The sequence below is a fragment of the Hyalella azteca genome, unplaced genomic scaffold (genome assembly GCF_000764305.2).
Source record: "Hyalella azteca isolate HAZT.00-mixed unplaced genomic scaffold, Hazt_2.0.2 contig5981, whole genome shotgun sequence".
In the NCBI taxonomy this organism is placed as follows: domain Eukaryota; kingdom Metazoa; phylum Arthropoda; class Malacostraca; order Amphipoda; family Hyalellidae; genus Hyalella; species Hyalella azteca.
The window spans coordinates 48,510-64,607 of record NW_025936154.1 but is presented as its reverse complement, the minus strand read 5'-3'; the positions used below and the strand labels follow the sequence as shown (position 1 = coordinate 64,607).

Sequence of the window (16,098 nt, the reverse complement as noted above, 5' to 3'; positions counted from 1 at the left end):
GTGTACAAGCACCTTAAGACATGCATTGTGGCCGCTATGTTCACTTCAAAGACTGGCAACAGTGCCTCATAGCTGTGTGATGTTGTTATTTGTTTGTTCATTTCACAAACCAATTGTGACAAGTAGTGCCTAAACATTGGTTATTCAGAAATAAGGGCCGCGTTAAATCGATTATGTGTTACTGGCCGAACGCAGGAGAAATCATCTCTTTGGCGAACCAATTGATGTTCCTGAAGACTACCTACAGAACATGGAGTATTCATCATGTGACCTACTGTCAAGAAAATTGCTCAAACGTCAACTAATTAAAATTTATTTAATTTTAAAATTACTTGCTGTGAAATTTTTTACAAATTATTTTTTTTAATTATCAAAAAGTAATGGTGCAATTGTCTTATTAAAGTAGTATTTTTAGTTACTCAATTTACTCGAATATGTAAACTAAAATATATTATATGATATATTATAGATGAATAAATCATATTATTCATAAATGCGGATAATTTGTATTCATGTTGCACGGAGCTGAAATTTTATAGATGTGCTACATTCGATGATGCGTTGGAGTTAATTTTTGAATTGTAAGTTTAGACTATCACACAATAATACTAACAATTTTCCATTTTGAAAAATTCTAGAGCTCTTTGCATGAATTTGTTTCTACTTTATAACAAAGCTCTATTTCTCCAGAAATCCAGATGACTACCATAGAACTAAGCACCAGTGAGGCATCAGAAAAGGAACCTGGCCAAACTGGAAGCTCTTTTGAGTATTTTTCTATTACTCTATAGCTAGTGAAAGCCTCTTTAAAACAAAGTTTTGACTAAAAGGAACGAATGAATGAAACGGATTAATCACTTTGATTTATGGGTGATTTTAATTCATTTCACTTGTATAAACAAAATGCTTATAATACTGGAAAACGGATTTAAGAACTTTTTAGACCGTCTCTTGTGTTCGAATAAGTATGGTTTAATCAGCGTTGAAAATACGCTGTTTCAACGTCGTTTGTAAGATCAAATTTTTCATTTTGTTTGACCCAAATTTTTTTCTTGGATTATACGTTTAAAAGACCAAGATGCCTTAGGCAAATTTGACTACTAATATGATCAACATTTGGTATTATTTTTTTATCTGCACGAGATCGTTCAATTGTTTCAGGAGCTTCTCGAAACTGTAGAGGCAAAACAGATTTTCTTTATGGCTCGCCTGTGCTTTCCGCAGTTCATCTTCCCGTGTGTGGAGGTTTTTGGTCAAGGTTTGAAGTAATACTGACAAGGGCTCAGTTAAGTCGTACCTCTCCCATGTAGTGAAAATCTCCTGCGCGGAGTCAATTGAAAGTAATTAGTCATATATAAACGAAGCCTAAATTCAGTTTGAATACTTCATAAGATGCAATTCTCCATAGCGGAGCTTGATTGAAGGCAATTAAAATACAGAAATAATTTAAACATGAAAAGAAAACTTCAGAAAGTTCAATGTAGAGTTTAGAATGTATTCGAAGATTTCTACTAATTTTCAATAAAAATTCTAAAAAAAATTTCTCGCGCACTAGGTATTACGGAAAAAATGTTGAAAATTTGCGAGTTTTCTAACTATTCGGCTGAATAAATAAGTCGCTATCAGAGCGTCGTCTCAGCGCCACATTATAAAAACCAGCTACTTAGCACTCGGCCCATATAGTGACATACTTATTTTCCTGGGTGCAAGCTTTTTCATAGATGGAATTTAAGAAATTATATTAGTAATTAATCTCATGCCACTAAAATTATTTCCACAATCAAATATATGAGATAAATACAGTGGGATGCTTGTATAGACACCTCTATTAGGCTTAAGAATGTCTGTAAGATCTAAGTGAAATATACAAATAAACACTCAGAGAAATAGTTTAGATTTTGTCTGAATATCGATGCACCTTATAACTGTGAGTGGGTCATCCGTCCGCTCTCTGCTCGTGCGGTGGGGTAACAAAGCGTGTTACTCTATAAACTATAGCGTATATATAATCATTGTTATCAGTGAAGGCATCCAAATAATCAGACAAAATTATACGCAATTACTTCTGATCTAAACTAAATGACTCTTCATCCTAAATTTAACACAGAAAAAATTAAATACCTCCATAGGGATGACGTATTTCAATCCATAGGAAATAGTTCTCATTCTCCAAACGTCTTCTGCAAAAAATCTTGATCTTGCACCGTGCACCAACGAAAAGCCTGTTTGTTCGATGGAGCTGCAGTTCCAGTTCACTGACAAGCACTGCTCGATGCTGCCACTCCAGTCACAGCTCAGGTCGTAGATGTAGTCTGGAAACTGACGAGAAAAATTCATAATATCAAAAAAAGTTACGAGTTCGCAATTACGCCAGCCAATCACAGACCTTCAATCACATATTATCTGCTGAGGAACGATCGGAACAAATTGAACGCTTTTTTAGTTTTGTCACCTAAATATCTGATATGTAAAATACCCATTCTTCCACGCATTCAACTAGATGTCCTCCTTCCAAATAGCTGATGTTTTTGCATTAATTGATGCAAAATCGTTATTATTAATATTATAATTTAGTTTAAAATTTCCTATTATATAATAATTATTATTAATAAACTGATTATTATATCATATCTTATCAATAAATCTTGATAAATTAACAATTTAACTATTATTATCGTTTCGATAATTATTATAATATATTAATTAATTCTTTGGTAATCTCATCATTAAATGGAGATATTAATGTTCTTTTAGATGTTGAGCATTGATGTCCACATTTTTTATTGCGGTCATGCAGAATAAATGTAATTTTATATTTGAATGTATAGTACTATAGTCGAATGTACTGTGCAGAGATTAAATTTTTCAATTTCACCCCGAATTCCGCGAAAAAGAAACTACTGGATGGAATTTCTACTTAACCAAGTTTTTCACTGACAATAGAGATCTATGTGACTACTTTGAGGCAAAAACGAAAAGCCGCCAGGCGCACAACACATCAGAACACAGCTGTGGTAGGAGTGGTTGCTTTAGTATCACGGATGAAAGACGAGGATGGAGGGATAAGGATGTAATGGGGGATGTAAGACGATGCTGTAATGGGGGATGTAAGACGATGCTGTAATGGAGGATGTAAGACGATGCTGTAATGGGGGATGTAAGACGATGCTGTAATGGAGGATGTAAGTCGATGCTGCAATGGGGGATGTGAGACGATGCTGTAATGGGGGATTTAAGACGATGCTGTAATGGAGGATGTAAGTCGATGCTGCAATGGGGGATGTGAGACGATGCTGTAATGGGGGATTTAAGACGATGCTGTAATGGGGGATTTAAGACGATGCTAGAGTTCATTGCGGGGCTGCATTAATTTTGATCAGGTTATGTTTTGGCATTTGATGAACTGTATAGAGCCTTTTTCCCTACCGCTAATGATGCTAATTTGGGCTGTAAATTTAAGGGGAGCGTCTACCCTAAAAATTATTTCGGCTATTTACAGTCGGATCACTCTGAAACTTGGTACACATATGTAAAATGGAAAAAAACTCGCATTTTGTTCGTGTACATTTTTCAAAAAAAATGAAAGAAAACGTGAAATTCTTAGAAAACGGCTATAAAAGGGGGTACTGTAGAAATGAATCTAGTCCTAGGATTTCCAAGCTACAACATCGAGACACATATCATTCGATGCGTGAGGTCTTCATCTACAAAATGTTCATCCCTTTTTTTTGAAATTTTAATTTTTGTGGAAGTGGGGGGCATTTTTCCAAAATGTTCGGATATTTTTCGATTTTCCCCCCGCCACCCCCCTCTTTTTGCAGAATAAAATTCAAACTATAATGAAACTAGAAAAACCGGGATGAACATTTTGTAGATAGTTTATTTGCAAATTGAATGATATATGTGTCATTGTTGTAGCTTCAAAACTCTAGGAGGAGATAGGTTTTCCGTGACAATAAGTGTGAATGTTGAGGAGAGCGCGACAAAGTCCCGAGCGCACTGCAATAGGCGCTCAATGTAGCATAGATACCAAACTAAACGTTTCTGGTGCTTGATTCCACTCAAGGATGGTGGGAGCGACTACATGCGCACCTCTCCCTACAAAGCCCGGAGGCACACTGAACTACACCTCATAGAAACACTGTATTTGTAGTGCTGGGCAGCGAATTAGCTCCTACGTAATTACTGAAAGAACTCTCCCCCCGCCCCCCTTTCATGAAGTGTCGTGAACGTACAAATCAACGTACAGAGATGGTAATGGTACCGTTGGATAGGCCATAATGTCAGCTTTAAGATGAGACTAAACACGTAACTGCAGCACAACTAAAGTAGACACTATATTTAAAGAGCTCAGCAGCTAATTAGTTCCTATCTAATTACTTAAAGAACTCCCCCACCCGTCCCCCTTTCATGAAATGTCGTGAAATCATAAATCAACGTACAGATATGGCAGTGGTACCGTTGGATAGGGCAGAATGTCAGTTTTAAAATGAGTATAAAAACCGAAAAATTGAAAATTTTCAATTTTAGGGTAGACGCTCCCCTTAAATGCAATCTGCATACAAGGTGTTGTAAAAAAATAACCAAAGTATCAGTATCGGATGGTAAACTAAAATTATGTGGTCATTATATCCCTATCTTAGAAACCCATAAACAGGACACAAGCTCTCCCAGTTCCGGTTTTAACGTTGTCGTTTCCACAGTTACGCGTAAAAATGCCTATTTTCTATTTTAGCTTTATATTCTAAACGAGCATTTCTCATGTTGCTGCTTTCAATTCATGCTGAATACTCATAAAGAGACGAATAAATATACAGTACGGAGCAGATTCGATAATATACGCGATACACGGACGAGTGTTATCTATTCAAGCAAATTTAGGATCTTGACTGAGTTCACAGCAGAAAAAATTTGTGGCGGCTCATTTTAAACTGCAAGTAGACTAAAGGGCTGTGGGGGCATTATGGGGGAACTAAAGTGTTAGTAGCATTAGTTAAGACTAGGGTTGTGGAGCGCTGTATATGCAACATATATAACGCTGTTGGCAGAAGAGCTGAAACTTCAGCGATGAGAAAATGAAATTATAATTGGTACTTACTTTGTTGAGGAAAAAGAGATATTGAATATGATTTTTCATACCTCACTGAAAACGAGGTTAAATATATCTTGATCGCTCACTATGCTGTCCTTATAAACTTTGGCCACACTTGTCACGATGGGCAGCCAGTCGACAGGCAGGTCACGCCACCTTGTAAGATTGGCTAGCAATAGCGCGCTGCTTAAGCCTTGCCTCCCGTAGTATGGTATCTGCACATGTAAGATATTTTAGCAATGAGGTCTATGCGAGGTTCCAACCTGAAATTTTTTAGCATTAATGATGGCTTTAAAATATTGCGAAGGCGCCTTCAAGTTTATGCCTAATCTTTTTCTTCTAACTCGCATAATCAACAACTGTTTCGAATTACTAGTCCATATATTCAGTAGATATTGATATTTCAAGAAGAGTAATACGCAATATTGAGTAATTGATCTAACATTTGTCTTTTTGGAAGCCTAGTTGATGCATTTCAAATATTATTCAGTGGGAGAATATGGTTTGTTTCAAGGAATCGAGAATGTTGCTTGTTCTGAGGAATCTTCAGGCATTATTCTGAAGTACTTAACTATTAGATTGTGTGGTTTTTACCTCTATATTGGACTGCAAATAGTAACCATCTACAGGTGCGACTCCAAGCACTTGGGTGTCATCGAAGTTTTTGAAGTGCGCTAACAGATGCTCCGGAGGTCTCATGAACACGTGGTCGGTATCCAGATACACGACGGAGTCAAAATCAGACAGCACCCACGGCAGGAACAACTTTTCGGTGACACATTTCTCGTAGAAATCCATTAAATGCCATTCTTCTGGCATAATGACAGGCCGATAACTCAACTTTAGACGATTCCGAAAACGATCTGGCCAATTTGACACGTATTCTTCAATTGCAGGTAGAACAGTTTCATCATTTCCCAAGAGGACGAACCTAATAAGGAAAAAGTGTTATTAAGCTAAGCATCATTTCATTATATCATCATTTGATTTACTGGTGAGCTCGTAGCTGAAAAAATAGTGAAATGAGCTTCAGCAATAAAATCATGCTCAGCTACCAGTTACACTCAACTTGACGAAAGCTGTTTAAAATTGCGTTGACCGATTATATTTCTTGGATATTGTCGAACTAGAGAAACATTTAAAAAGACGCAATGAATCTCAATTCGAGAAAGTTTTAAGGATTTTCTCCATTAAATACAATTTAAATGTTAAGCCAAATGTCTCGCATGTGTTTAAAAATATGCTTTGCAGGCGAAAGTCAAGGCTACAAAACAGGAGCGTTAATTCATTCACAATGACGAAGCTTACATGATCGTTTATGTCGGAACAATTGCTCAAATCACGTGGTCGTTACGTTGATTAGAGTATTAAAGTCAGCTTTTTTTAAATGATGATAAGTAGGGAATTCAGGTTCTCTTGAGATTACACTTAGGAAAATAGGAAGATAAATAAATCATGTGTTAGACTCAATAGCTTAGGGTAAACTTAAGGAGCAGTGTTCCATTTGTGGGTTTCTGAGGCATATGCCTGTACCCTGTATGTCCACAGGCGGGAGACTGGGTCACTGAGAGACCGGGAGTCAGAGAGGCTGGGGCCTTCGATCAGAGTGTTTGGGCGCGAGTCAGACAGTGACCAGCAAACTAGAGCTGGGGTTTTGGTGTATTGGGCCAACGTGCTTTGCGGGGGTACACCATACGGGTGGCCATCGAAGAGAAGAGCATCGTGAGAACGTATTATGTGAGTCTGCATCTGGCCGAATTATGAAATAGAGGCACACGTCGAAAGAGCCTTCAACCTCGCAATTCACTAGCTATTGCTCAACTCCAACGCCAGAAGAACTTTTTTAGCAACCCAACGACCACAATTGGACCTGTTCTTTGAGCAAGATCTAATGTTCCCTCGAATTCCGACACGAAGTCTACAGAAGACTAGCAAGTTTAAGCAGACTAAGCATAGCCGAGCCATCGAAAGGACGCATAGTTACGATGAATCTATTCCGCGCACGGGCCTTACTGTGACTACTACTTCACGCGAGTACCTAACCGAGGATCCAAGCACCCTTGAACGAGTGTCCAGCCTGATGTCAGCCCGGAGCTTCACGCTGGACGGGTCCTGGAGACTTACTCCAGAATTTCTCCACCCGTTTGTCTCTACTTTACCTTGCATAATCACACTTAAGATCTTTTCTGTGTTTCCCTGTGCCTCCTCCGGTTGTTAATCCGTCACTGGACAATTGCATTAGAACTTGCAGCGCAGCCGAATAGACCAGCTCGATGTCTAATCAACCTGACGAAATTGAGTCGAAGCTCCAATTTAATTAATTAATTAAATTTATAGAAGACTGGCTTTCTCTTCTAATTATACAATTGACTAATTTTGGTTTAACCAATTGACTAATTTCAATTTACTAATTTTGGTCTAGTCTCTCCAATTTGGCGTGCGTCGCTATTTGGTAGTTCGGCCAGATGCAAAATTTTGCTCTTGAATCTTCGCTCAACCTATGACACCGTCCCGATATCATAAAAAATACGTTCTCAAGATGCCCTTCACTTCGATGACCTTTCGTGTATTGTACTGGCGTGCAGAGCGTTGGCCCACTACATTAAAACCCTACATCTCGGCCTCGCTGGTCACTGCTTGGCACGCCACTAGTATAATGCCTCGGTCTGACTCCCTCCCTCCTGCGGACTCATCGGCTTCTCTATCAACAACATCGAAGAGGTTGTTGATAGGCGGAGCGTTGGTTTAAGGAGCGTTTCCCCTTAAATTCTACCCAGGCTAAAAAGTTTGGTAAAAAATTTATTCATCTTGCTATTTTCCTAAATGCAATCTCGATGAAACCTTAATTTCATGCCCCTTATCATTATTCAAAAAAGAATCCGAATTTCCTTCTCTAATCAATATAAGTCATAACTGCAACCAATATCTTGAACCACGTGGCCTTGAAGTGAGCCGCCACGGCTGGCCTCGATATCATGCACACAAATACACAAACACACACACGTCAGATTTATGGATACGTTAAATCTTGACACCGCTACATTCATGTACCTGACCGTGGACGGGTTCAAGGCCACAGCTGACTTGATAAGGACTATTGCCTGGCGCATTTGAGTCTCAAACTTGGTCATGGTGGAGACTCTCATCTGATTGATTTTTCCATCTGGGGAGATATTCATGTATATCGTCTAGCATTATAAAAATTATTATTAGAAATGAAATTTAATTCTCATCTAAAAAAAATCCTGTATACTATCACTAAGGATAAATTGGTGTACTCAAAGCACCTCGATATTTGACATGGGGTTCAATGATCACAAACAAACTCAAGATTTAAGGCTTTATATCTTCATCATTGAATTTCAACACATTGAATTCTTAGTTTCCACGAATAGTTTTAATGCAGATAGAGCATCCAAAAAATCTCGCGTTCATTTTAGGAAGCTCATCTGAGGGAAGCTCCATCTGAGGGAAGCTCTATCTATGATTTGGAAGATCTATATCTAAGTTCATTTAATTAACGAACGCAACAAGGAAATTCGTCGGGAGGCAGCAACGGCGCATCGAAAAACAACTAGGAAGCATTTTAAGGGTTCATTAATTGAGAAATTCCGTTGAAAACGCGGCAAACTGCCCTTCTTCATGGTAACAGTAGCGCTGAAGTAAAATTGGTTTTCAACAAGATTGGCTCGTTTCAATCGCGGCTAAGTTTAAGGGCTCTCGGTCTGGGTCTCCGGCCTGGGGCTGTGACGCCAGAACACGTAGTCGTGACGTATAAGCATTATGGTCGCAATAGGGGCAAAAAAGCACGTCCACTTCATAAGCCAAAGTTGACACTGGAAAGAAATAACTTTTGTAAGGTTAATAAAACATATGACTGTCAAAATGGATAGGCGGTCTTTTCAGAAATAAAGATAAATTCGATTTAATATCTAATCAACTAACTTGAGGTTTTTAATGCCCAGTGTATTGTGCAATGAATGAAGAGTTAAATTGTTGAAATTATGAGGAAATCGGTTAAAGGAGTTATGATTATATAATATTATGAGGAATAGGAGATGTAGTCAGGAGCCAAAATCATTCGGTAGATTGAACGTTTATAGACCCACGACCGTACATAATCTTGGAATTCGCTATTCGTTTCCTTGCTTCGTAATTCGAAAATTACGAAGTTCCTCCGATGATGAGCTGACTAAATAGTCTGTTGTTTTGTATGTAATATTCTTGCATCATATTGTTGAATACCACGTTTACCTTTTTATCTCGTATTACAAAACCGTATTATTTTTATGTGCGAAACTCAACATCAATAGATCCGATTTAAAGTCTCGAATCATCTTATTACTTTCGCGGGAATATGCAAAACCATTATATGAAATGATTTTAAATAAGAAGAATTCATCCATAGTGGTGGGGCTGTTCGCATATAACAACTGCATAAAATATTGCTCAACCGTATATAAGAACCTTCTTGACATTCCCATATCATATTGATACGCCTTGTTTTGAGTTCTATTATTGCTCGAGAGCTCGCGAAATTTTTTGCCTCCGCCGTCCATTACAGAAGCAGTAGTGAAACAATAATGAATTCAAAATTGGAGCACAAATTCTTATTCTAAAGACAAACGTCAGTAAAGTTATAAATTGACCGAAACTGATATGAGGGATGCTTATTAGCTGACTTGCCAATTAATTTCTCCTCCACGGCTGTAGCTAAAATACCCGACGCGCATCCAAAGATAACGTTGATACACTTCGCTAAATAATGATTAGTCTCTTGATCTAAAATTTTTAGTGAAGGAATAGCAGTCACCGCTGGTCATGAGGTTTTTGGGAAGCATTAATTAATCCTGGAAAAAATTGTTACAACACTCGTTCTCTGTCATAAGCGACCGATCGACACAGGGCAACCTCGGCTGAATTTGCGTTGGAACCTTGATGCTTTTAAATAACATACTTCACCGTAATCGAGCATCATTTAGCGCATTATAATATAATAAAATATAATATGGTATAATATAATATAATTTAATATGATATAATATAACATAACCTAATAATTTTGCTATATTCACTATATATGAAGCGCAATACCATATCCCGACTTTGAATTGATGGAATGATGGATCAACAACTTTTAATTGAAAAATAAATTCTCCATTGATCCAATTGATGAATTAACTAATGAATACTGTTCTGAATTTTGACCCAAATTCATTCAACTACTTAGCATAGATTTCTGATCGTTCGTTAGCCTGAGAAAAAAATTTTAAACGTTTTAAATTTTTTATTACAAATACAAATATGTAACTTCGTTATCAAACTTTCTGTGACACCGACACGATTTCGTAATGATTTATAAAGAAATATAAGCCGAGCGTTGGCTTTGGATTGGCAGTAAGTTATGATGATCGATAAAACATTTGATACGTCGGGGCTGCAATGATTTATACGACGACTACGAGGCCTGTGGGCTGAAAAGCCTTCCATAAATTCATCAGCCTTTAGCTCATGTCATCAATGGCTGGGCAGGTACTTTCAAAACATCGCTAAGTGAACGTAACTTCTTATGCTTACGTACAAGAAGTTACGTCATGCGTACGCACAGCTATTTTTGGCACTTTCAAAACTTTTGTACGCAATACGTAACTAAGTTGGTACTTTCGAAACGCTCCGGCAAGTAGCCAATCAGCGTGCTCGGTTTTGTTTACTTTTTAGTCGTCTTACGTGCATCATCGGTGTATCGTGATTTCACAATTTTTATCACTTGTAGTAACATTTTGACAACATTGCTCAAATTTAGCATCGATGAATCCCTTGGTTGCATAGCGAAATAATAATTTTCATGTGACTTTTACTTTATGAACTGTCTAGTGTCTAACTATAATTTTCTGAAGATCCACATGAGAGGGACAGGTTGCCTTGCCTAGTTACTGCGTATCACTTGACACTTGTGATTTGTGACTTGCGAGTTTTGACCACAGATAATTTGCTCATGACTAAGAATTGGATTTATTTCATGTACTAATTAGGTTTGAAAATTAGTTCCAAAAATTTCTAAGCAGCTATCAGCATTGCAAAAGTGTTTTCTTGATACTAAATGGTTTATTTAATCTGCAACCGCAAGCAATGTATGTGGAAAAAGTGATTTTTTTTAACTTGGTTTAAAATAAAAAGTATATACTTTTCCACTAAAATAATATGTTATTCTTATCTGTACTCTGTAGATTGAAAATAATATAGACATAACGAAGTGGCAAATAACTTGTTTTTTTTTACACCAACTAAACTTTGCTACTGCATCATTAACAGAACAAAACCAATGCCAAAACTTTTTTGCATTATTAGCAAATTCTAATTAGTTTGTATGTGGCGATTGAACCTTACAAATTATGATTGAAAAGTTTTATATGGTAGTTATTGATGAGTAGCATTGTAGCAAGTTTAGTGCTGTAGCAGTGTAGATGCAGGCTGCTGGCAGCCTGGCTGCAAAATTTCCTGCAAAGCTGCTAAGTAGTTACCTATGTCTTATAGATGAAAGTTTACTTTATAACCATAATTTTTAAAAATATGTTTTTAGCAGATAAAGTATTATGATTTATTATAATTTTTATTATAATTAATGCATTTTCAAAATTTCTAATATTAATTTTTATTTCAACTGATAGTTTATTATATGCAATGAGTGAATTACTCGTGTGCAACGTTTCTCAATGATTAAATCAACTTGAACTATTCTCGCAGAATTCACAGGCTAAATTGCAATAACATAGTTTAATCTAGAAAAGTTATTAGCTTAAACTTTGGGCAAAACACTTGAATCATTGACAATTCTTGATAAAAATAAACCAAATTTAAAATTAAAAGTGTGAATTTCAAGGGACAGGTTTGAAGTTTGAAAAATGGACCAAAAAAGAAGACGACCAAATTTCAGTGATGATGAAATTTTGGCAATAGTAACTGCAGTTTTTGAAAGGAAAGAGATTCTCTTGGGCAAGTTTAATGAGAATATAACCGCAAAAGTTAAGCTGATGCAGTGGCAAGCAGTGGCTGATAGTGTAAACTGTGTATCAATTGTGAAGAGAGATGTGGCTGAAGTACGCAAAAAGTTTTACGACTTGAGAACACATTTGAAGAAGAAAGTGGCAGTAGAAAATAAATATACTGGAACAACTGGTAAGTGTTTTTCTTGGGTCATTTAATGCTCATTTCAATTACCAACTTTTTACCTACCTATAAATATCTATTGCCCATTTTTATAATTTATATATATATCTATAATGAATTCCAAGCACCAAAGTGAATTTACAGGCTGTACTTTAATTTCTATTCATCATTTTAATGGTAAAGTTTGGATTTGCAAAGAGAGATGATTTTATTGACAGCAGGGTTCATTTCAATCCTTTCATGTTCACTGAAAGCCAATATATAATTCTACATTTCTTGATATTCCCTTGCAAAAATTACTTTTCTAGTCTCTACCCAAAAAAGAAGAGCATAGCAAAACCCATCCTAGAATGAGCCAAAAACTGCCAGAGCCTAAATAATTTTGCATTTTCTCATATCCATTTGCCTCAAATCCTATATGCAAATAAAATTAATTAATAAATATCCCTTCATTTCCAAAAACCACATAGCTTTTTTCCTGCATGACTTCAAACATAGTCTTTAATTCTATAATAATCCTTATATTTCAACTTAAACTGATTGGTAGGTGGTTATGTTCAAAAAGAAATAATGCACACAAAAACATATACATACAGAGAAACCTTTCACCATCTGTGCATTTTTCATATTGAAAAATATGTCATTGATACTGGTTCCCTGATTCAATTCTTAACCTAAGTTAAAAGATATCAATTCGAATTTTTTTCTCCATGTCCACAAAGTACACAGCCAGATTTGCAAGAACCCGAAACGTCGACAGAGAATGCTTCCCCAGAAGCGGACCGCATCAAGAGGGATTCTGAAGGAGAGGTGGTCCCAACTGTAACAGATTCAGTCGAAGGAAATGAACAATCGGTACCCTCGGTAACTTTAAGGAGATCTTCTCGTCCGTCCAAGCCTCCAAAGCGATACGGTTTTGAATAACTAGCTTCGTTGGCGGACGTATATCCTGTTTCGTTTGCCTTTACTGTAGTTTGATTGTTCTCCTATGTATCCTGCTTCGCAATATGATCAATTCGTTCATGTGTCCATAATAAACCGACTACATTTGGCTTACATTTTTCAGGCGGGAAGAATGTCATGAAATTACTGTTGTAGCGCCCGCATGTACCTAGTATTCCGTACTATAGTTCCTATTAGTAAGTAACTTCGCTCTAGAACTAATGACCATTGTTAGCATTGACTCGGCTCTTGTACGTTCAAGACCTACAACTACTGTTCTCCTTGTAAGTAATCTGTAAATAGTTTCGTTATGTGTAAGACCTTCACATATGAATATATTCTTATTACGTTACCGTTTTCCTGTTTTATAGTAGTGTTATTTTGTTCCAGGATGTTGCGTTCTTGTTGAATAAAGCTCATGTTGAGTTACCTCGGCTTTCGCTTACAACAGATTCTTCGCTTGATGCATCGGTTATGGAGTAGCAAACAGGCTGCAGTAATCTTGGCACATTTTAGAGGATCATATTGAAGGTTTCCTCCTGATGGGGTATATAGGGAGGACAGCTGATTATTAGATACCTACTCAAGGTATGCAGCACAAATAAAGATTTTTAGACTTGGGTAGGAAATGTAAATGATGATCCTATACCTTAACATATTGTTTAGGTAGGCATGTTCTAAAGGTTATTATATTTCACAAGGTTTAATGGTCATTCAAAATGTCATAGCATTTTTTAAATTAAATTGCAATTAATGGATACTTACCTGATTTGTGCAGACACCTAAATCTGGACTTCAAGACTCCAAATGTTTGTTCAATGATTGTTCGGGTTCTGGTGTGACACCTATTAAACTCTTCCTCAGCTGGCGATGCAGGGTTTGCAAATGGTGTCATCAATGATGGTTCAAGGGGATAACCACTGTCTCCTGTAAAGAATAACACAAAGCAAATCATATGTACCTAACAAATGATTTGCTTGTTCAAAGTTTTTTTTTTCATGCAGAAATTTTCAAATTCATTAAGAGGTAACCAAAATGCATTCAAAAATAATATTTAAATATATTTTTTTCAGGAAACACAGCATAAAATCACAAATGAATTAATTTCAATTGGTGAATTAGCTCAAATGAGCATGAATTTATGCTTTTGACACAGAGAAAATGGACTGTTGGTGGTTCTATTTGGTTTTAATGTCTATATGTAATTAATAATAATTTCCATAGCAGGAAAAAATTTTTTATTCTTTTATATAAAAGAATTCACATGCCAAAAATGCCACTCAAAATAAGTATAAATGCCTTTAGAGCACAGAATTTCATCATAAAAAGTTCACTTTCACACTTTTTAAAACTGTAGCAACACTAGCTCAAACCAGCTTGTGTTAAAATTAATATTCAAGTATTAGATTAAATGATTATTTACTATATAATACAGAATATGAATTCGACTTACCCAAAAGTATTCCATCTCTGAATTCACCATGTTGAAATCTTGTTCGGAGTGTGCTGCGGTTCCAGATGTAAGCATCATGTGTGCTGCCAGGGTACTTGACATCATAGTTGATAATTACTCTCTGAGCATCACATACCACTTGAATATTGATTGAATGGAATTTCTTCCTGTTCACATAGATTTCTTCATCTTCAGTAGGTGCCTTGATTGGTATATGAGAACCATCTATGGCTCCAATGACTCTTGGAAAGCCAGCAATTGCGTGAAAATCTCTCATTGTCTGCTGGAGCTGAAGTATATCAGCAGGCATTTTGATTTCATTTCTAGCTCTTTCTGCTAGAATGTTTGACACAGATGTGATTATTTTGCTCACGCTTTGTTGTGAAAGGCCACTGCTGTCAGCAACAATATTCTGAAAAGACCCACTTGCATAGAAACGAAGAGCAACTAAAATTTGGGTGCATACAGATATAGCATGAGATCTTGAGGTGTTTCTCTTTAGCTGCGGCTCAAATTCTTGAATCATATTGATGATCTCATGACGGGGAAACCTATAATTCTTGATAAGTTCTTCATCACTCACTTGCAATAAATCTAATTGGTCTCAGTACACCCTCTCTCTTCTTAAGGCTTGTTGATACTCATATGCCAAAAAAATCTCCATAATTGAGGATAATTTAGAATAATGATCTGTGGGAAATGGATGCAGATAATGAAATACAAATAGTACAAATGAAATACAAATAGTATGCAAAATTTTGGAAGAATGTGCACACTGAAATATTGGCATACTCTAACAAACTGCTATATGATAATTTGAAACTCATAAATCTAAATTTATTTAGTTCAAATAGTGTGTGACTTCTACCTCAAGAAATGTATTTTTTTTATCATCTTCTTTTGCCTGCCTGCTTTTGGTTTATAGGAGCATTAACTAATGGATCCAGAAAAATTATTCACTTGAACTCAAAGTGGTATTCAATAATCATGGACACCTATTTAAAATATTAGAAAGTTTTGCCCAGCACCCAGAAACTACATGTTAAAAAAGTTCATTTTATAGAATTATAGGTGATATAGAAAAATATATTGGTACTGGTATTTGGTAAGAACATGTCAAATTTGACAAATCACAACAATCTCTGACTATCAGACTTAATGTAAACTTAGTAAATGTACTTAATGTAAAATAGAATATTCAGCTTGATCAAAATGCCATAACAAAGAGCAAATCTCATTCATTGATAGCCTTATCTTATGTTCCCAGTTCCACATCCATGGTATTATTGGTATAGTTTAGATGAAGTGAAGATGAATATATCTAATAAATACTGATGATACAAGAGATTCACCTAGCCTCCTAGATTTTCATCACAATTTGAAATTATAAGTAGACTAAAGTAGTAGAGATCTGTCTGCATCTACTCTAGCGGCTAGCCTTCTT

At 36.3% G+C, this 16,098-nt stretch overlaps 2 protein-coding genes across 2 annotated transcripts; both read right to left on the bottom strand.

The window, feature by feature from the left end:
* Nucleotides 1-854: 854 nt before the first annotated feature.
* On the bottom strand, nucleotides 855-8,266 carry LOC108665657 (glucoside xylosyltransferase 2). The gene is made up of 5 exons (XM_018152432.2): nucleotides 8,144-8,266; nucleotides 5,687-6,023; nucleotides 5,140-5,307; nucleotides 2,122-2,319; nucleotides 855-1,320 (listed from the first exon to the last, which is right to left on the bottom strand). Exons 1-5 carry the CDS (start codon nucleotides 8,236-8,238, stop codon nucleotides 1,123-1,125), a joined length of 996 nt encoding a protein of 331 aa, XP_018007921.1. The 5' UTR covers nucleotides 8,239-8,266; the 3' UTR covers nucleotides 855-1,122.
* Nucleotides 8,267-12,981: 4,715 nt separating this feature from the next.
* LOC108665656 (putative nuclease HARBI1) lies at nucleotides 12,982-15,342 on the bottom strand. The gene is made up of 3 exons (XM_018152431.2): nucleotides 14,655-15,342; nucleotides 13,967-14,128; nucleotides 12,982-13,740 (listed from the first exon to the last, which is right to left on the bottom strand). The coding sequence occupies exons 1-3, from the start codon at nucleotides 15,178-15,180 to the stop codon at nucleotides 13,628-13,630; spliced, it is 801 nt and encodes a 266-aa protein (XP_018007920.1). The 5' UTR covers nucleotides 15,181-15,342; the 3' UTR covers nucleotides 12,982-13,627.
* Between the last annotated feature and the right edge of the window lie 756 nt (nucleotides 15,343-16,098).